The following is a 23,258-nucleotide window of genomic DNA, read 5'->3' as shown; positions in this document are numbered from 1 at the left end:
TTGGTCTATTTTTTTTAAATGAACACACATGTTCAGAAGTTAGAAATTATTTTTTATTAATAATTGTGGTGATATGTAGATTTATTTTATGAGAAGATACAATGTAGGTTGAAATACTAGGAGGAGGCACCGGAAAGTATTTAAAGTTTCCTTCGAGTTGTTTTAATGTGTCATTAAAGAATATTCTACAACTCCATTTACAACTTTAGTTGAAAAATTTGAACTTGTAAACAGTAATAATCCATACTGTGACATTTGTAAATAAAAATAGCAATCCCAAACTTTTAAACACTAGAGTATGTGAAAGAAACATTTCCTTGTTTGAAAAAAAAAATCCAGTCCTCTGAAAGTTACAGGGCAGCTTTTTATTGCTTTACTGTTTCAGTTTCAACTTAAAGGACCACGTGTAATAAATAAAAGCAAATGTGAGGGACAAAGGCATGTAAATATTTGAGTTTGATGTTCAGAAGTAATAAGTACCAGATATGGTCTCATAGATGATAAATTGAGACATAAAGCAGAGAAAGGAAGTGGGCAAGCATGTGTGCGTATGCACATGCACATTGAGTGTGTGGTTTTCAATGGAAACTGTGTCTAGACTGATGAAATACTCAAGAGGGCTGCAAAGAAAACCAGAAGCACCAGTATGTTTGTGTGTGTGTGTGTGTGTGAGAGAGAGAGTTTAGACTGCTCCTCTCTTCTTTATCACACTCTCTAAAGCTGTCTTCTCTGAGATATCCAGACTGATCTTGTATTTGGCCAGAATCTTCAGAATAGGCCTTAACTTCAGCCACCACTGAGTCTTGGGGATACGATGCCTGGAAAGAGGTGGAGTAGGGGATAAATTAGGAAACCTGAACAGCATAGGATAAACTGAATGTGCACTGGCCTCCTAGGAAGCAGAATGAAAAATGGCAGAAAAAAATGTGTTGCAGAATGTTAACTCACTCAAAGTCAGTGCTATTTTTGAGTTCAGCAAGAGGCTGGAAGACCAAACCTCTTTTCCTCATACCCAGAACACAGGCAGAGTCCGGTGTGTTGGCAAAGATGCGACCTGTGCAGGAATCCACAGTGAAACTCAGAGAGGCAAATCCATGAATCAGTCAGGACACAGAAGATAGAAAATCCCCCAAATGAGCCCTCACTAACCATGTCTGTAACACTCCTTCAGTTTATCAGTCAACCACAATACTGCTTTAGCACCCATCTTAGTGGCAAAGTTTCTGTCAAATGGTGTTGGAGTTCCACCCTGAGAGAGTGAGAGAGAGAGCGAGAGAGAGAGAGAGCGAGAGAGAGAGAGAGAGAGTTATAGCAGTTTTAGTATTCTTCAAATAGGTTTCATTTTATGTGGAAGTTATTAAAAAATTTAAATGGTTCTTCACATCTCATTTACAACAATGGTTCTCTAAAATACTATCCACTGAAAGTATTTAAGGGAACTAAACCTTGTTTTCCTTACAGCATCATTTTCATTTGCATTTTGGTAACCTTTTGTAAGAGTGTACAGTGTATCATTGCTAGAACCTGTTGCATGTGCCCCAGCACATTTTTGCGGCAGTCGAAAATTCCTCTGCCCTCCTCAGAGTATAGGTTAAAGATGAAATCTGTGCTGTAGTTGGGGTTACACTTCTCATTTCTGTGGAGAAATGAATTCATGTTGTAAACAATACAAATGCATATTTCCCAGTGTAATAATGCAAACGTTCTGATGTTTACATACAGGACATATCATTGCTGTAAAAAAAACATTGATTTTTCAAAATTATCATTTTATATGAGGACATTGTTAATACAATTAATAAATTAACTTTCAATGGGAATTGACAGAATAGAACATTTACCAAGTAATTTGAAAAAAAAAAAAAATACAGAATACAATTATTGCAAATCATAAACCAAGATATCATAGTCAAACTGAAAAATTGTTTTGTTTTGTTTTTTCACCCCAAATTAGAATATGAGACCAGCAACATGTTTCAAACAAGTAGAGACTTGTAGAGACTGCTTAATTGGTGTAATGCTAAAAATGAAAAAAAAAAAAAATTTAAAATAAAATACTTGTTGGAACAGGGGGGCAAGGTGGCACAGCAGGTAGTGTCGCAGTCATACAGCTCCAGGGACCTGGAGGTTGTGAGTTTGATTCACGCTCCGGGTGACTGTCTGTAAGGAGTTGGTGTGTTCTCCCCGTGTCTGCGTGGGTTTCCTCCGGGTGCTCTGGTTTCCTCCCACAGTCCAAAAAAATACGTTGCAGGTGGATTGGCGACTCAAAAGTGTCTGTAGATGTGAGTGAATGTGTCTGTGTTGCCCTGTGAAGGACTGGCGCCCTCTCCAGGGTGTATTCCTGCCTTGTGCCCAATGATTCCAGGTAGGTTCTGGACCCACCGCAACCCTGAATTGAATAAGCGGTTACAGATAATGAATGAATGAATGAACTTGTTGGAACATCTCACATCTAATTATGTTCACTGGAAAAAATTCAGTAACATTGCTAGCAAGATGTGCAAATCTACAGCAATTTTGTCACTCAGTTCCCATATGCTTACAGAGAATTATAAAACAAGAGGTGATACAACACAGTGATAAACATGCCTCTGTCCCAGCTTTTTGAAACATGTTCCTGAAATGTAATTCAATATGGGCAAATATTAATAACATTTTAAAAAATATATTTGTCTCTACAGTTAATATATTTTTGCATCATTTTAGTCACTTCCTATTTTATTTAAATTTTTTAGTGTTCCAGTTTTTACGGTTGTAAGCAGACCCAAAATATACATTTTTAATCTTAGTCTTCCAGTGGTACACTCATGAGAACTGCGATTACATTTAGGGAAGACATAGAAACATTTAAAGTAAAAAAAAAGTCACAGGAACCAACCTGAGTATGAGACCTCTTTTCACAGTAGTCTTCATCTTCTCCACCAAATGCTCAACATTTGTCTTTCAGTTAAAAAAGAAACACACATATCAGAGCCAAAGAATGTCAATAATGTGTGGGGAATCATGTATGTTAAACATACATCAAGTATTTTTATTAGTTAAAGTTTAATATAGGTTTGCGCCCAGCTGATTATATATATAAAGGATGGGCATTTATATGGATACACCTTAATAAAATGGGAATGGTTGGTGATATTAGCTTCCTGTTTGTGGCACATTAGTATAAGGGAAAACTTTTAAAGATGGGTGGTAACCATGGTGGCCATTTTGAAGTTGGCCATTTTGGATACAACTTTTGTTTTTTCAATGGAAAGAGGGTCATGTGACACATCAGACTTATTGGGAATTTCACAAGAAAAACAATGGTGCTTGGTTTTATGTGCTGGTCATAAATGAGAATATCAGGAAAAAAAATGTTTATTTCAGTAATTCCATTCAAAAAGTGAAACTTGTATTTTACACTCATTAATTACACAGTCTGATGATTATAACAGACAATTAATGAAAACCCCAAATTCAGTATCTCAGAAAATTTGAACATTACTTAAGACCAATACAAAAAAAGGATTTTTAGAAAAGCTGGCCAACTGAAAAGTATGAACATGTACAGCACTCATTACTTGGTTGGGGCTCCTTTTGCCTGAATTACTACAGCAATGCAGTGTGGCATGGTGTCTGTCTGTGGCACTGCTCAGGTGTTATGAGAACCCAGGTTGCTCTGGTAGTGACCATTGGCTCTTCTGCATTGTTGGGTCTGGTGTATTGCATCTTCCTCTTCACAATACCCCAGGTACTGGTATATAGTTGATAAAGTTGATCAGCAGCAGGAAGCATGAAGTGTTCTAAAACTTCCTGGTAGATGGCTGCGTTGACCTTGGACCTGTGGACCAACCAAAACACTGTGGACCAACACCAGCAGATGACATGGCACCCCAAGCCATCACTGACTGTAGAAACTTTACACTGGACCTCAAGTAACGTGGATTCTGTGCCTCTCCTCTCTTCCTCCAGACTCTGGGACCTTGATTTGCAAAGTAAATGCAAAATTTACTTTCATCAGAGAACATGACTTTGGACCACTCAGCAGCGGTCCAGTCCTTTTTGGAGATGCTTGGGAGATGCTTCTGATGCTGTCTCTTGTTCAAAAGTGACTTGACACAAGGAATGCGACAGCTGAAACCAAAGTCTTGCATACATCTGTGCATGATGGTTCTTGAAGCACAGACACCAACTGCAGTCCAGTCTTTGTGTTTTGTATCATAATCCTCTCCAGGGTTCGGTTATTCCTATTGCTTGTACACTTTTTTCTACCACATCTTTTCCTTCCCTTTGTCTCTCTATCAATGTACTTGGACACAGAGCTCTGTGAACAGCCAGCACTCTTTAGCAATGACCTTTTGTGTCTTGCCCTGCTTGTGTAAGGTGTCAATGGTCGTCTTTTGGACAACTGTCAAGTCAGCAGTCTTCCACATGATTGTGTAGCCTACAGAACTAGACTGAGAGACAATTTAAAGGTCTTTGCAGGTGTTTTGAGTTAATTAGCTGATTAGAGTGTGGCACCAGGTGTCTTCAATATTGAACCTTTTCACAATATTCTAATTTTCTGAGATACTGAATTTGGGGTTTTCATTAGTTGTCAGTTATAAACATCAGATTAAAAGAAATAGACACTTGAAATATATCAGTCTGTGTGTAATGAATGAGTATAAAATACAAGCTTCACCTTTTGAATTGAATTACTGAAATAAATCAACTTTTCTATTTCAAATATTCTATCAAATATTCTAATTTTATGACCAGCACCTGTATATGACTTTTTTTTGTTTGTTTGTTTTTATTGTGTGTGTGTGTGTGTGTGTGTGTGTGCTTACTCTATTAATGAAAATATTCTATAAAAGCACTTGAACAGAATATTTATTTTCTGTATGATTTCACTAAAAAAGGTCATATTTATGTCCGTCCAAATATTCTGGTCACTTCTGTTGCTTCTGTTATAAAACCACATAAAAATGCATCTTACTTCAATATATTTCTACAATGTTGAACATAGGCAAACTGAACATATATTCATCAAATTTTACCTCTAGGTCATGGATACCAAAGGGTTCTTCAAAGATGTAGGCAGCGTCAGCTCCAGCAGCCAGGCCTGCCATGGTTGACAGATAGCCACAGTATCCCCCCATAGTCTCAATGATGAAAACCCTACGCTTTGTCCCAGCTGCTGACTGCTTTATCCTGTCACATGTCTTACAGACATAAAAATTGAGTTAGTGTGTGTGTGTGTGTGTGTGTGTGTGTGTGTGTGTGTGTGTGTGTGTGTGTCTCACATCTGTAATGGTGTTCAGAGCAGTATCAGCTCCGATGCTGAAGTCAGATCCAGGAATGTTATTGGACACAGTGGCTGGAATGACAATAATGGGAATACACAATTCCTCAAATTTCTCTCTACCAGTCACCAGCTCCAAACCCCCAACAAATGCCTTAGAGAGAGAGAGAGAGAGAGAGAGAGAGAGAGATTTAGTATAAAATCTTAAAAGCATACACCAGCCATACCAGTGGTGGGGGTTGGGCTGAGGTTGCTACTGCAAGGCAAATGAATGAGGTATTTCTGAAGTTTTGGAGCTAATATATTGAGCCATGCCCTCACTACCCTTTAATTTGTAGCACAATCTTTTATACTGTATGTCATTTGTTTTTAAATAATTTAACAACAAATTATTTATTTTATTTTATTTGTTCATAATACATTTACACATAAATATTTAATAAACCACGATCTGTGGTGTCTATAAACACCCCCACATCATGCTATTTGTTGCCTATTGCACCATACAACCACCAATGACCAGATATTATTTGCACAGCACAGCAGAGACAATGCAAGGGTCCTGGCATGTAGTGTTGTGCTGGTAAAAGTGTAGGCCTACTTTTTAAACAATACAGTATCACTATCTAATGTCTTACCTCAAATCCACCAATGATCACCAGAGCATGGATATTAAACTTGGCTATATTCTGACTGATCTCTTCCATCATGCTGGCTGGCAGTGTCCTACACACCAACACAGAAAGAGGGCGATAGAGAGCTACTTCCAATAGAATATTGAGGCTTGTGTAATACGAGATGCCTTGAAAATAAATACATTTGAGAAGAACATGTGCACCTATCAGCCACAAAATTAAAACCACTGACAGAGGACGTAAATAATATTGATAATCTCATTACAGGGGCACCTGTCAAGGGCTGGGATTTAAAAAGCAGCAAGTGAACAATCAGTTCTTGAAGTTGATGTGTTAGAAGGAGGGAAAATGGGCTAGGATAAGGATCAGAGCAACTTTAATAAGAGCCAAATTGTGAAGGCTAATAGATGGGGTCAGGTCATCTTGAAAATGTTAGGTTTTTTAGGTGTTTGCTGTGGTTAGTTTCTGCTCAATGTGGCCTAAGGAAGGACAACAAGTGAATCAGCGACTGTGTCATGGGCATCCAAAGGTCATTGATGAGTGTGGAAATGAAAAATTGGAGCACAAATTGCAGAAAGAATTAATACTGGCTATGACAGAGAGAAGTCAGAGCACAAAGTGCATCGCAGTGTGTTACATATGTGGCTGCAAAGCTGCAATCAGGTCAGGGTGCCCATGCTGACCCCCGTTCACCATCTAAAGTACATACAATGGACACATGAGTATCAGAAAATTGTTGTCTGGTCTGATGAATCACATTTTCTTTTATATCATGTGGATGGCTGGGTGGGTGTGCCTCGCTTACCTGGAAAAAACCTGACACCAGCATGTAATTTTCAAGAAGACAAGCTGATAATAATGTTACATTCTGCTAGAAGACCTTCTGGATGGTCTTTTTTTGTTTGTTTTTTGCATGTACAACTTACATAACCATTGTTGCAGATGAAGTATTATACTTCATCATAAAGGTATTCACTAATGGCAGTGGCCTCTCTCAGCAGGATAATGCACCCTCTCACACTGCAAAAACTGGTGAGGAATGGTTTAAGGAACATGACAAAGTGTTGATTTTCCTCCAAATTTTTAATTTAATCAAGCATTCGAGGGATGTGCCTTCAGAAGTTTTCTAGAGTTCGTGCCTTGACAAATTAGAGTGGTTTTAGCTTCACAAAGGGAACCTACACAATTTTGCACAGGTGGTTTTAAACTTATGGCTGATCTGTGTACATTTTAGTGGTGTTTAGTAAAGATTAACAGAGGCAATTTTGTTTGTCTGACAGATAGATCTGCTGTACCTCTTTGTTCCTAAATTAGAGCCACCCTGCCCAGTCCAGCTTCCCACAGCAGCCCAGGAGATTGGCTCAATCTGGACACAGCGCATAGGGAATGAGCTCATGTGTGCATTTTAAATGAGTGTACATTGTGCATTTTACTTTGCATTTTGTACTCATTTAATTACATTTCCATGTGCGAGTCCCTCGAAGCCATCGTGTATGGCCAGCATGTGATGTCCCTGAAGGATGCCTATCCTGACTGCAGAACGCACTGCTGCATTCATACCAGCACATGGAGCTCCTACATTCATTAGAGCTATGTTTATATTACTCTACAGAAAGAATGTGAGGCAAATGGGAAGAGAAGAAACAAAGCTAAGATGACAGAAATGCAATAAGCTATTTATGGTATTAAGACAGAAATGGTTACTGTGGTGATTGATCAGTAGATATAACCACTTACTTTCTTTTCAGCAGGATTCACATGAGCCAGCAGCTTATAAGTATTCCAGTTGTTCTCAAAACTCCTGCAGAGCAGAAGCAGCACACACAGTAGTTTCAGTTTATAGATAGAACTGAGCAGAAAGAAAGGCAGAAAAATAAACACAGGTAACACTCACTTTCCTCTAAGCTTCACAGCCTCGTCAAACTTGCCGTCTGCCATGGCTTTGGTCACGTCTTTAGTCTGAGAGAGGGGGAAATGTATAGGTAATAATATTACAAACAAATCTAACAGCACTAACAGCACAGTGAATTTAGTGCCATTTTTTACATTTAATACATGTATGTGTAAAAGCATAGGCCTTCGGTTATATGTTTATTTACATCATTGACACTGGCCTAGAATTCCCCTTGTACAACATCCACAGAAATATGCATAACATATCAGCATTAAATTCTTCTTACAGAGGCTTTTAGATCTGAATAGGCACAGCTAAGTAGTTCTACAATCTGTTTATTAATAGTTATTAATTGGGTGTTAAACTCATTAAAAGTCTGTAATAATCAATTATAACACATAGATAAAAAAGGAAACAGTAACCCATTATTTGCCAAATAGTGAACCAAAATCCAGCAACTGTTAAACCACCATTCTTGCAAAATACTGACCTTACTGTGTCTTCTCCCTCAGTCAACATTAACCCTGTCAGCTTCAGCAAATATTTAACCATTTAACCACCAAGAGGAACACATTAACTACATATAGAAAGTATTTTTAGACAAAGATGATAATGTGGTGTACATTAACCTATGAAAAGACTAAATTCACATACTTATGTCTTAGCTTATTTTTAACCTCAATATTTTAGGTACGTTATTTGACACCTTCAGTTTTAGACAAAAAAGAGGTTACCGTTACCCTTTCTATCTCTGTTAAAAATGATCATTAATGACATTTAAGGCCTAATTATTAACCATATATATATATATATATATATATATATATATATATATATATATATAGGTTAAATCTTTACAGGTTAAGGAAACATCTTTAAAGTATTTTGAGGTGAAATCCTACCACTTGCACACACTCCATGAGGGGCAGTCTGACAGCCTGGTTTCCAGAAAGACTGACCACACAGGCAGGTGTGTCAGGTGTGGCCTCCAGCAGAGCCATCACAGCCTCCACTCCCATCCGACTGCCCTAAGAGAGTGAAAGAAATGCATCATCTCACACTATGCATGAATTCCTTTCATTTTTCTAAATACTGTGAGACACTCTTAAATACCAGGATTCTGTCAAAAGCTGAAGGTGTTCCTCCTCTCTGCACATGGCCCAGGATGGTCGCTCGAGTGTCAAAGCCCAGCTTCTTAGTGACTAGCTAAATACAGTTAAAACATAAACATTATCTACTAACAAAAACAGGACAGTTATCATGTTTTCTTTGTGCTATTTTGAGTTAGGGTTAATCTGAGGAGATCCTCACATTTTTGATCATGTCACAAGTGATGGGTTTTCCAAAGCGGTCCATAGCTCCCTCAGCCACGATGATAACATTCAGACGATGGCCCAGGCTTCTTTGCTACAAGGAAATCAAATACATAAACACAATATAAACATACAAATCATGACATCAGAATCATAGTGGCATCAACATTTTTTTTTTAACATCAGCACCCTGCAGATGTTTCACACTAAAAAAGCTGAATATTTAAGTGATGTCTGTAGAAGGGAATAATAATAAAAATCTGACAAAAGTGTAAAAAATAATGTTTAATAATGTTTTGAAAACAAGCACTGTAGACTTGGTTTGGGATTATAAAGTTTTATATGCAGTCCAGTACTTTTGTTTGTGCATGTTTGCATATGGGCGGCACGGTGGCGCAGCAGGTAGTGTCGCAATCACACAGCTCCAGGGGCCTGGAGGTTGTGGGTTCGATTTCCGCTCCGGGTGACTGTCTGTGAGGAGCTGGTGTGTTCTCCCCGTGTCCGCGTGGGTTTCCTCCGGGTGCTCCGGTTTCCTCCCACAGTCCAAAAACACACGTTGCAGGTGGATTGGCGACTCGAAAGTGTCCGTAGGTGTGAATGTGTGTGTGTCTGTGTTGCCCTGTGAAGGGTGTATTCCCGCCTTGCGCCCGATGATTCCAGGTAGGCTCTGGACCCCCCGCGACCCTAAATTGGATAAGCGGTTACAGATAATGGATGGATGGATGGATGTGTTACATTGGCAAGTCTCCTGCAGAGGTGGTCTTCCCAGCCATCATCCGGAGGCATTTCAGGAATAAAAACCCAGTCAGCACCACTGGCCAGAGCAGTTACTAATGCCAAATATCTAGACACAGAAATACAATGGAAAAAATTATTACCACATACTAGCAAACAAATGGATAAATTAAGTGTGTAGCCTAGTGTTACATACCCACAGTGTCTGCCCATCACCTCCAGAATGAAGGCTCTTTGATGACTGCAGAGAGAGGAAGAGAGATATATTGGATTTTGTCTTCTAGATGTCTCGATGTGAGAGATGTGTTGTGATGTGTAAAATCTCATCACCACTCACCATCTGCACTTACACGTCCGTTCTGACCTTAATCTTGACCTCCAGTGACCAGGCCTGAATACCCAGGTAGAGTCAAGCCCAAAAAAATCAATTCCATGCTTATGTCCTGAGCTAGAATTACTCATCACAGTGCCACTTCTCTTTCTAGTAGGTCATTTAGTAAGTCTAGCTGACTGGGACACCATTTTCTACATTTTTTCTGGATATTTTCTCTCGTATAAAATGTGTGTGTGTTAGGAAGGCTTAGATTACAGCAGACAATTTCCACTTAATAAATTTGTATCTAGAATTTGGCTTAATTTTTGTTTAGAAATACATTCTCTCCTAAACAAGGTTGTAGCTATAAGAATATGCATGTTACTTTCTGTATAGTTATGTTAGCTTAGTCAAAGACCCATAACCTAGACAACTTCATGTTTGCACTGGTTACTTTACCAAGAACAGTCATAATCAATTTTTCATCTTTTGGAATTAAATATTTACATTGCTTTTAATAACCTCTGTTTTACAGAGTCTCTGTAAAAAACAAACTGGCTTCCTGTGTTATCTCCCACCCCAGTTGGGGCTACATACGACTGGCATTAACAAAATGTCAGATCACATGAACATTAGTGGGTGGACAAATCAGCACAAGGCTGAATAAGTGGTCATGTGCAAGCAATATGTACATGGCTGTGACTTCACAACCATGATGAAACTGGTTGTTTTTGGAACTTTTTTCCATACGTACACCATATGGACATTGAGCAATATGGAGCATTTTGGAACATTAACAATGTTCATATAATTAACAATGTTCATATACTTGAATGAAGTCATGTTAAATGTTTGGTTGTGTGTGTGTGTGTGTGTGTGTGTGTGTGTGTGTGTGTATGTGAATGCACATATTTCTGCATCTGTTCATATACCTTTGTGCTGTGGTTGTAATGGCATCCACCACCTCCATAATCCTGTGTAAGGCTGAGTCTGTTCCGATTGTCATATCAGTGCCACAGAAGTCATTGTCTATGGAGCCAACCATTCCTACGATGTTCAGATGGGACGAGCGCCTGGCCTCCTCAGCTGTGATCTTGCCTGAACAGACACATGCACTATTATAAAAATGGTTCACTAAAAATCAAATGCATATAATTTTGTGAATGAGTCTTGATCATTGGAGACTAGGGTAAGAAATAAACTATAGAAATTAAATTGAAGGTTGGTTTGGGTCACACCTGCTTTAAGCAGGATTTGAAGCAGTTCACTCCACTCAGAGCGGAACTCATTGGCTCCAGTCAGGCTTCCATCTCCTCCGATCACACACAGGTTAGTGATGCCTAGCTTCACCAGGTTACATGCTGCTTTAGTGCGGCCTTCCTTAGTGTGGAAATCCTTACAGCGGGCACTGCCGATTACTGTGCCACCCTGCAGGGGTTAGCAAGAGGTGTATATATGGCGTTAAAAGCATTAAAGCTGCACTTGTACAGACAGAGAGTATCTACATTGGGGTGGTTTCCCATACAGGAATTAAGCCTAGTCCTGGATTACACAACGTTTTGAATTGTGATGTTTTATTTAATGAAGAATAGTCTAGCACTAGGTTTAAGCCCTGTCTGGGAAACCGCCCCACTGAGTTTATTTTTGGTCTATGTTGCATACTCTTTGGCTCAGCTTTAGAGCATGTAAACAGGGATGTGTCTGCTGCATCTATAAGCTACTGTTGATTAACATGGATAATTATCTTGATGTGATTCCTTTTTCTCAGAAAAGGCCAGAAAACACATTTATAAACACATTTATAAAAATAGCCAGTGAGCATTTACTGCATTCCATAAATTCCCTTGTGTTTATACATTTATTGCCTTTTTCTTGACACATTCTATCTCATCTTTGACAAGATGTGTCCATCATAACTTAAGACTCTCCTTTACTGTTAGTGAATAATGATTTGATTTTTTAATTCTTACTCTCTATTCATATATTTTAAACATTTATTTAGGGATTCTACCCATTTTTCTTTATTATAAATATGTCAGTTGACAGGTGAGTTTTTTCAAAGGACAAAGATTTACAGTCAATATTATAAATTGTCATATTCATGAAAATGTTTGTCTGAAAAGATCTTGTTTCTGCGGTCCTGAGGTTCAGACACTGTGTTATGACAATGTTATTTTAATTAGATGTGATTACATTCAAATACATTTAGAGCTGAGAGCCTGTGTGTAAGAGGCAGGGAAAAGGCATGTGTGTGATTGTGTGCAATTCATGGTCCATTAACTGGAGCACTTTGACTGAACTCATTAAGTGGAGCTCTTTGCCCCAACATTACTACATATTACATCACAGTAATGTGCCACTTCTACCAAACGCAGCCCTATTGCGACTAGTCTTCAAAAACTATTATTGTTATTTATTTTATTTTTTTGGATTTTTGCCCAATTATCTCTACGGTGTCAGTTAGCACCAATTTCTACTACACACTGCTGGATTCTCCCCTTTTCACATGCATCATTACTCTAAATCACATGAAGCCAGAAACTACATCATGTTCTCTTGGACACTGCGCTATAGCTGACTGTGGCATCCTTAAGATTTAACACTGGACAATTGCAACATTCAGTAGGCCCAAGATATAATTTAATTTAATGTAATATTTGTAGAATTTTATGTTAGGATGTGTAAAATATTGCACAAATTAATGGGCATAATATAAGTTCCAACACAAGAACAAAAGTTATAAATTTAGAGAGTGTAGCTCATTGTGTTCCCATGCACAATTTATGTCAAGCATTGCCCTACATAAATGGTTAGTATATGATGACTGCTTCGCTGTGGTTACAGTTTTTAGTTAGTATCAAAATTCATATCCTGCTGCTGTCAGGTGTCACTGCTTGGCTGAGAACAACCCACAACCTGAATAAACTTCTTTCTTTTAATGTAAGTATAAAGTGTTTGAAACCTCAGCAATCTGTCAGTGTTAACATGCAAATCACATCTATTATCCTGTAATGATTCTTGTATTATGCATTTTTGAATTTTTAGAAAAATTGTATCAGTACAGCGACCCTGAACTGGATAAGTGGTTACAGACAAAGAATGAAGGAATTAATGAATTATATCAGTGTCATTATTTGATAAAACATGGACTTTTCTCATGTCACAGAACATAACGGAGATTTTTTTATATAACTGCCTGCCCACGTGAAATAAATTTAGAATGCACAAACTGAAGTATAAAAATTAAGATATCAAATAAACATAAAATAAGACATTAAATGAATATAATATAATATAGCCAGACAACAAAGTCCTATGTCCACTGATGAAGGACTAGAGCACAACCAACCCATACTGTGCAGCAACAGATGTTTCTCTGACTTTACATCTACAAGGTGGGCCATCGAGGTATGTGTGTCTAACAGAGTGGACAGTGAGTGGGTACAGTGTTTGAAAACTCAAGCAGCACTGCTTTGTCTGATCCACTCTTACCAGCACAACACACACTAACATACCACCACCACCATGTCAGTGTCACTTATGTAGATTTGTAGAACTACACTCTGTTAGACATGCCCCTGGCTTGCTCTCCTGGGGTTTTTTACATATACTACATTTTTACATTTCATGTCAAAACTTTGTCTTTACTGGAATTCTGTGAAGCTGCAGTGTGACAACACCAGTTGTAAAAGCACTATAGAAATAAATTTGATTTTATTTGATACAAAGTGCTCCTGTGTGCAGCATAATGCTGTGCAGTAGATCAGGAGGTAGTAGGTTATGTTGGGAGAGGGCAGGTATTGTAAGAAAAATAGTGAGAGTAGCGAGAGAGAGAGAGAGAGAGAGAGAGAGAGAGAGAGAGAATGGAAGTGTATTTTTTACCAGCTGCAGCATCATAGATACACTCTCCCATGTTGCTAGGCGAATGTGATCTCCTCCATCCACCAGACCCTGATAGCCCTACACACACACACACACACACACACACACACACACACACACACACACACACCACAATCAATAAACAAATTATAGGAATTAAAATAATTTCCTATACTAACTACAATTAAATACTTTTTTTTTGTGTGAGTGTGTCATACCTCATGCACAAAGTAGACTTTTGCACCAGTATAGATGCCCACTCTTACAGTGGCTCTAACAGCAGCGTTCATACCTGTGTGATAAGTAGAGGGGTAGGATACAGATATTGGTATATTAACATATATAGCTTCAAAGCTAAATATATTCATATATTTATTTAGTGACATTATATTTAAACATTTTGTTAAATAATATAAATTGTATTTACAAAAGTGAATAATTTTGCAATTAACAATTCATCCTTCATTTTTGTTGTGAGCTTGAAAACATTAAAACATCAATGTCTGAATGATTGTGGGGTAATGATCATGGTGAACAACAGTGAGGTTGTGCTGGTGCTTTCTCGTGGGAACAGACACATAACTGTGACCTAAGGAAGTGAAACTTCTAGTTTCTAGTTTCTACCTGCCAATCACAAAGGCCTAGAGTATGGTAAGTAAGTCTGATTCAACTGTAACACTCATTTCCTGTGCACAAGCTGCCCTACATTTGCCCATAAATTTGGCAACACGTCATGTTATTCTAGATTTCTATCATTTTATATGCACTACAACATAAATAATAGATTTGGTCAGAAATGCTTTTTAAATTCATTTTTAAAAGGATACGCGGTAATAAACTGCAGGCTATATGAAATTTCAGTCTGTTCTGTAACAGTGCTCTGTAACTCGCCCAGGTTTTTAGTTACAGTACTGTAGGTTTAAAGTCACTGTGTACAGTGAGCCAATCACAGAGAGAGAGTGAAATCAACTTACACTTGGCCTAGGTCCAAACCTTTTATCTGGTCATCTGGTCTTGCACACGTACGCACAGAAACACACACCTGCTAATCTCACCCACTCACTGCTTAAGGCCCATTGAAAAGGGTGAGCTGGGCAGCTCAAGTGTCAGTTTAGGAGCAAGCCACAGGAGAAAGAGCAAACCACACTGACCATCTCTCAACTGTAACCCCAGCAAAGGTCATTCAGCTAAATATAACAGCCTCCAGACAGAGAGGGAGAGAGAGAGAGAGAGAGTGAGAGAGAGCTGGTTGGATCTTTGGGGCTACCTGATGGTACCAGATAAAGTCAAAGGTCCACTTGCTTAAGGTTAGCCAAAAGGTTACAGTGAAAGCTCTGTGACCTCTAATGACCTTTCAGGTTTGAAAATCATGTTGCTGGTTCTGCATGTCTGCACATACAGTGCTGGAGCAAAAACAAAAATGCACTCTGCATCTCCTTCTATTTTCAGCAGTAGTTTTTAAGTGAAGTAGTATAACTTTATACTACTATGCAAAACAGATGCACAATAATCTTATTAAGTAAACTGTCTTCATGCATAAACTCTGTGCTCTCTTTAGATATCAAAATATCTGAGAGTATAGAAGAGCTCTATAATCTTAATATGCTCATATCTGTAGTTAAAGCCCAGTACAGCCTATTTCCAAACATATTTCCAAGTAATACTGAGGTATTATTGTAAACATTACTTTACAATATTCACTGAATAATCAGTATAAAGACATATTTGGTCAGCAGCCCTTTCAGATCTCAAATATACAAATGGGATGTACAATATAACTGTGTGAAACAAAACCATATGTGTCTATTTTTAATTAACAAAAAATCATGATTTTAATTAGCCCTGTGAATGAATGAATGATTTTAATTACTTGTTACCTGTTTAAACAAGATGACTTTTAAAAAGTATATTAAAGCGTATTTTATTGTTCTATGCCAAATTGAAGGTTCTTGCAAGGACCTTTCCTCTTTGTAAAAGTTTTTTCAAACTTTAGAAATCTTCCTCACATTAGAATATTCAGACTCTAGCATTTTATGAAAAATCTGACATGATTATTGTGTGCCATTTTTAAGTGCATACTAAAAGTAAAGTGCACAATCTCTATACTACATCATCACTCTATGAACAAAACCTTGCTTCTCCATTTCTTTCAATATTTGAAAACTCCAGCTGCCATTTATTTTATTTCCTCATAACGAAGCACACTGATATTAACTTACAGTGAATGTAAAATATATATTTCCTGATTAATAAGTATAGTTTTGAGGGCACAAGGCTTTTGTTTAACAGTACAATTGAGCCAGGAGACGCTCACTTGCTTGGCATAATCTTACTCTGGGATACATGTTCTTACAAAACCCTATTATTTACCCTCTCATAGAAGTCCACTCACCCTGTGCATCTCCTCCAGAGGTAAGGACAGCAATGGCCTTCCCCACACCCATTGTGCTGGGATCCACCGATGATGGGATTGTCTGCATTGTGAAGGGCTTACCTGAGGCAGAAAAATAAAGAATCAAAAACTACAGGTGGAAAAGTGGGAGAGCTTCACTCACTCTCTCTTAGCCGGTTCCCTCCCAGACTCCATGGGGAGAAGTAATGCATCTATACTTGGGGGACACCCTATAACCCCCTACCTCATCTCTTTGGCATGCAGTGACATACATAACCCCAATACTCAGCCACTCCTAAAACAGCACACATGCACAAGCCATGCACTTCCACAAACCTAAATATAAAATTATTTACAGTTATAACATATATTTAATTTATCTAAAGGGAAGAGCTAGGAACGTGGGCAATCGCAGATCTCTCTGTTTGTCTACTTTCCGAAGCTAAGCGTCTTTTAAGGTGCAACAGTGTGAACAGTTGGAAAAATGACTGTGGCTGAAGTTTACATTTTTTTTTAAGTTGAAACTCCTTTGTAACTAGAGTTTTGTAGCGTCTCAGCCGGTAAATACTGAAAGCAAGAGTTTAGAAGCCATTAATTGCACCAAATTTGACTATTCCTTTAGGAGAAATATGGCTGAGAGGAGGCTGCCTCAGTGTAAGTCCTAATGTCACTGTGGAATCAGATCTCAGTCCTTTAGTTAGAATTAACAATGACACATGGTCTATCCCACTATCAAGGATTTGCAACAACTGGACGACCTGAGATGAAGATTCCTTGACAGTTGACAAACCATTGGTGTCCAGGAGGTGGTCTGATGGTGGTCTGCCACCCTGCCCTTCAACCCCTACAGAATCAGAGCCCATGTCCATTCCTGTCCTGTCTATTCCTGATTCTTGGCTGCCTCTAGGCTTGGGTCGACAGTTTAATCCTTGTCCCAAGCCAAGTGAACCTCTGTCTTGCTTGAGGGTTTGGCACAGTTCCCTGATCCATTTCCTGTCTAAGCACCTCTCTCTGTCTGTGCCCTAGCTCATGTCATTGTTCCAGTCTCTGACTCTATGATCCGAGTAAGTTTGGCTTTTCATAGTCCTGCTTGCTCAGGTCCATCTGGACAGGGCCAAGGCAGGTTGTCTGGCCTCTGGCTGTGCATACCAAATTTTTTGGGAGTGCCCCAAGCTAGACATTTCGTGTGAGCTCTTCTTGCAACATGGCATCATGGCATCCCCTGGTCAGTATTACTGGCACTTGGTCCTTGGTCTTGGATCCCTTAAGACTCTGATATTTATTTCTGATTTACACCCTTGTGGTTGTGAATACTTGAAAATCTTGCAAGTTTAACAAATGGTTACTCTTTAGTAAAGTACTCTGCCAAAGCATTCTTTGAGAGATGCTGTTTCCACAAAACACCCAATTCAGCTCATAAGTTGATTATCAGGCTCTGCATAGAATTGTGCACACTCATGATTTTGTTGAAATCCATTGCCATGAAAGAATCACAAATTGTTCCTCAAACCCGTCCTCAAGGCCCTCTATCTACAGTATATATCTGTCCATTTGACATATGCATCATCTGGGATGTCTTAAGGCCTGCTATCAGAATCACTGCCTGACAATGTCATTTTTTAATACACTAAATACACTTGTCTATATCAGGAAATTTGTAAAGATTTAGAGAAAAAATGTAGAATGCAAAGGTTCTTTGTTTTCAAACTAAATCATTAATTGAGAACCATTCACAGGACACCAAAACTGCATAAAAATCTCACAATATGTGACTCTAGTTTCTTAGTTCATTCAGGTTTCTTGGTTCTTGGCCTTCTCTTGTTCTTCCTGCAAGTGTCCTTGAACATTCTGTGTGTGGATAACTATTTCTGGAAAAGCCCTAATGAAGCTACTCAGAGCTCACAGTGTGACACCTGTGTCTGCCACATGTTACACACACTAATACCAACATTTCACTGACCTCATTGATTTCTATGTAAAGTACTACCAGACAGTGAATTAGACAGGAGCGCTCTCTCTCTCTCTCTCTCTCTCTCTCTCTCTCACACACACACACACACACACACACACAGACACACACACACACACATACCTTCATGCTGTGTGATGCTTGAGCCATAGAAGTTTCTGAAGAAGCCACGTGTAGAATTTTCTGAAATATGCTTTCCATCTGCAAAAACAATGTTTTATAGAATTCATAAATATTCACTAACACTTTATCTATTATTAGGTGATGTGAATGGCAGTTCAAAGCATGCCAGAGTGAACACTAGTTCTCTAATATTGATCATAGATGGCTCAGGAGACTCCATTTTAATTCCTAAGGACATATAACATAGCTCTAGGAACAATGGAGGCATGAGACTTCTGGCCCACATAATAAATAAATGAATAAATAAAAAAGACAGTATTTTACAGATTCGTAACTGAGAAGATTCTTGGTCTTCAATGAGAAATGGTTAAACTCTCATTTTTAGGTCAGATGCAGGTAAGTTATAGTATTTTGACATAAAAAATGTGAAGCTTTACTGAGATCTCCTCCAACACTCATGAGGAGATATGAGGTTGCTCGGGACAAACGTCTGAACAGCAGGAGACCTCAGCAAACTTCATTTTGTTTTTTGACCTTGTTTTTGTATAGAAAGGCTACAGAGAGATCTTGTTTCTTTGGGCCTGCTTACGAATGCAGCTTTGAATGATAACATGTTTTTTTTTCTGCCATGCATATTCTGGTTTTAACAAGTCAAAGCATTCTAACTTGACTGATGTACACACCAGTGTGTTTTAGTGATTCTGCATCTGTGGAAACCTTTCTGAAACTTTAGTTATGGGAAAAACTATGCCTGTGGGAGGATGATGGTAGTGCAACTTGTTCTATTGTAGGAATTTTAACTTGTCATTTTACTGACTGTAGTAGAAGACAAAAAATAAAGGTAAAACGAAAGCAGAGTTTCATAGTGCACCTCAAAGGTGAAGATTTCCCAGTCTCCTAATGTGATTACGGGAAAGAGGGATTAAACCACTCGTAATCTACAACTCTTTCAGCTCCTTAACACACACCTACTCTCACACTCTCGCCCTCTGTCTCAGCTGTCTTAGACGCTCTGATGTGCCACTGGTAATTAATTATTTGGGTCAAGTCAGTCTGTCCAGATTACTGTTCTGGTTCATGGAGATTCTCTCTCTGCTGATCAAAGAAGTGCACTGTTTCTGCTTCCCCACAACATACATCAATAAAGACATCTGTTATTTGCAAAAGAGCGTACATGTCTATAGTGTCTATAGGGTTTTAACATGGCTATAGTGTTTCTACTTGAAAGATATGTCTCCAGTCTAACTCCTGCTCTTTAAGAGGTTATTTAAGGAGTCACGGTGCCAAGATAAACCTCCTTAAGACTAATACTGTACAGGAGCATTTAGTCTGACATATACATCAACAAATGTGCTATACACAGACCATAAAAGCTTCCTAGTATGGTTTAAAGTCAATGCCAATCAGTCTACTCTGGATGGGAGGACAGAAGAAAAGTCAAGTTGAATAGAAGCTACTCCCCAAATTTTAAGCCCCACCCCTGAACATATCCAGTTGTGTGACCAGCAAGTGCTGTGTCATCTGGTCATGCGCCTGAGCGTCTTTGTGCCAATATATCTGGAAACTAGATACTACACACTGACACACACGGCATCAATAAACACGTGGACTTAAAATGCCTTCATTTGTACACAAATAAACATCAGACAAATCAAAAACTACTCAAACTAGACACATACAAACACACACACACACACACACACACATTGTTCATACCGTGCACAGCATTGCTATAATAGTGAATCCTCCTGCGTGTGAGACGCCAGATCAGTACGGCCAGAGCAATAAATGGAGTCCAGTGGATCAGCCGATACCCCAACTCCAAACTGTTCAGACACAAGCCCAGCAGACACACACTTGTCTCACACGCCGACACAAACACATCCCAAGTGGCCACGCACACCTGCCAGACACGCACACACCTGTCCCACACTGCCTCCATTACTCCCACCAGAATGAGGCGGAGAGGTGGCCATGACCAGGACTTATCAGTATTATTAGATCTGACCTCACATCTACTGTCTCTCTCTTGCTCTCTATCTCTCTCTCTCTCTCTCTCTCTCTCTCTCTCTGCCACCATCTGTTACCTGCCTTCTTGACTTATTCCTACTTTCTTTTTCAGTGTCACTGTCCTTCATTTGTAACTTTAGTCTTTCATGCTTTAATGACTTTTTCTTTTTTTTCTCTTTAAAAATTAAATTAAACATGCATGTTTATAATTTTATATCAGTTTTCTCATAAATAACAACAACAACAATAATGACAATACAGTGGATTTATGATGATTTAAATTCTTTCTACATCCAATGTAAATATTCAAATGAATAAACAAGTAGTAAAATATGACATGAACAATTATGGCAAGAAATTAATCTGATACTAGTGTTTTTCATTTGTGTAAAAATTAAAAAATATATATTTTATATATATTATAGTTGTGATGTTGAAGAAAACAAGGACAACATATAGCCTATAGGCCAAATGCTCTATATTAACCAGGAGAATATCTAGCAGTCTTTACATATGCTAAGATAAACTACAAACCAGAGATTACACACACACCAAACACACCTGAGATAACATAAAATATATCAGACACACAAGGGCAGTACAACAAGATACAATATCGATAATGATATAATTCAAATTACTAATGGTGCTTTTCCACTGCATGATACAAACTCAGCTCAGCTTGGCTCAGATATGTTGCTTTTCTACTACTTTTAAGTACTTGCTTGTGTGTGGTTCCTAGTGAGCCAAGTAGGGACTAAACATGACATGTGAACCTTGCAGAGGGTTGATTAGCCAAACAGACCTGTTTATCACTATAAAATTCAGACCTCCACCACAAACAAGCCATCTGTAAAATCTCAAGCAATTTACAACAGCAGCAAACACATTTGTTTATATCTAACTCACAATGGCATCTCATAAAATTATGCCGTTTTTTTTAAAACATATTTTTAAATGTTCCTTGGATTGGTGGCTCCAGCGAGAGGTGGGTGTGCAACAAGGAATGAAAAACTCTACTGCTTTGTGAGAACTCGAGCGCCAAGCCGTGTTCATTCATTCATTGTGTGTAACCGCTTCTCCAATTTAGGGTCTTGGTGGATCTAGAGTCTACACGGAATCACTGGGCACAAAGCGGGAACACATTCTGGAGGCAGACCAGTACTTACACAGAGCAACACACACTTACAAATTCATTCACACACTCACACCTAAGGACACTTTTGAGAAGTCAATCCACCTACCAATGTGTTTGATTTTGGACCATGGGAGGAAGCCAGAGCACCCAGAGGTACAATCACCTGGAGTGGGCTCAAACCCACAACCCTAGGTCCATATAGCTGTGTGACAGTTATACTCCCTGTTGCACCACATGCCACCCTTGGAGCTCTGTTTAGTCCCACCGAAAAAAATAAAAATAAAAAAAAAATCCCAAGAACAGCACGATGAGAAACAGTGCTTCATATTACCGCCAACACTCTTGTGGTTTCCAAAGCCTGCAAGTCCTGTTGTAATGGGACAGCGACCAGGGCTGAAAAGTGCACAGAGACGAGTCGAGTAGGTACCATCTAATAAAAATGCTGCCATAAATGTTTTCATTAAAAGTTTATTAATGGATTGTCCGTCCTCAATAAAACATTGTAACGAGGGAGTGTGTGGTCTGCAAAGCTCTGTTTGACAGAAGTCCAACATTTTCCAACTGGAATAATTCAGCATTATTTTATATTATTGGAATTTACTCCACTTAATTAAATAATACTTAATATTATTATATGAATTAATTAACTAATTAATTTAATTGATGATGACCACCTTAGAGTTTGTATGGTACTGGTTTTACTGATGCCATCTTCTGATTTGCCTGAGAAAGTGGCCTGAGTGACTCAAGGCAATGTTTTGTGAATCACATTCTCCCTTTAAACTATGACTTTTTTGTTTGTGAAGTGTATTCACCCTCTCCTGAACTTTGATATTCCTGAAACTACAAGCTTTGTTTCCTCCTCTGACCTTTGGACCATTCTCTCTCTCTCTCGTTCATGCCAAAATCTAAATTTACAACAATCTGTGTTTTCTTGAATTTTCTCAAATGTAATTTTCAGGAATGTTTTTAAAAAACATAAATATGTGTATATCTCAAATTTATATTAATTTATTTCATTTCTAACGAGGCTGGATTAGGTTGTGTTAAAGTGTGGAGTGGTGTTAAGAGGCCGGTCTGCATTTTTATTGTCTGCTGCTAGAGGGCACACTTTACAACAGTTCCTTAATATTTCCTATATTTCCTCTCTCTCTCTCTCTCTCTCTGTGTGTGTGTGTGAACTCTTTTATTAGGTACATTTTACTGCTATTTATCTTATTTAACTTAAAGATGTGTTCAAATATGTGGAAAATATGTTATCAGATATAGAGAAATTACAGATACCCTAACTACCAAAAGTCCACCAGAATTCCCACCATCAGATAAACCAAATTAAGCTCCATTCTCGCTGCAGATCTGATGAAATCCACAGGGGGTTTCTGTACATCCTTCACTGTGTGAAGACAACTCAAGGCTATGGGTTTGGAGAAATGTGGATCTGTCAGGAAGTGATTACTGAGAAAAGGAAATAGACAAAACAGGATAACATTTGAAGTACAACCCTACATAACTGGACATTTTTGATGTACAGAAAGATAGAAATGATTGTGTCTAAATTTTAAATTGGAAATACTAAGAAATAAATAAA

General features: G+C 38.4%; 1 protein-coding gene across 1 annotated transcript; it reads right to left on the bottom strand.

Annotated features, from left to right (window-relative positions):
* Window positions 1-81: 81 nt before the first annotated feature.
* On the bottom strand, window positions 82-20,343 carry pfkmb (phosphofructokinase, muscle b). The gene is made up of 24 exons (XM_066663145.1): window positions 20,239-20,343; window positions 18,523-18,600; window positions 16,431-16,532; window positions 14,257-14,330; window positions 14,039-14,116; window positions 11,395-11,584; window positions 11,089-11,254; window positions 10,040-10,084; window positions 9,844-9,952; window positions 9,107-9,202; window positions 8,909-9,001; window positions 8,698-8,823; window positions 7,796-7,860; window positions 7,639-7,702; window positions 7,361-7,507; window positions 7,197-7,267; window positions 5,905-5,992; window positions 5,268-5,420; window positions 5,022-5,186; window positions 2,879-2,940; window positions 1,525-1,636; window positions 1,150-1,249; window positions 949-1,054; window positions 82-818 (listed from the first exon to the last, which is right to left on the bottom strand). The coding sequence occupies exons 3-24, from the start codon at window positions 16,516-16,518 to the stop codon at window positions 683-685; spliced, it is 2,334 nt and encodes a 777-aa protein (XP_066519242.1). The 5' UTR covers window positions 16,519-16,532; window positions 18,523-18,600; window positions 20,239-20,343; the 3' UTR covers window positions 82-682.
* Between the last annotated feature and the right edge of the window lie 2,915 nt (window positions 20,344-23,258).

This window comes from Hoplias malabaricus, chromosome 3, assembly GCF_029633855.1.
Source record: "Hoplias malabaricus isolate fHopMal1 chromosome 3, fHopMal1.hap1, whole genome shotgun sequence".
Lineage (NCBI taxonomy): Eukaryota > Metazoa > Chordata > Actinopteri > Characiformes > Erythrinidae > Hoplias > Hoplias malabaricus.
Note: the sequence above shows the minus strand (reverse complement) of the source record. Positions and strands in the feature narration are given on the sequence as shown.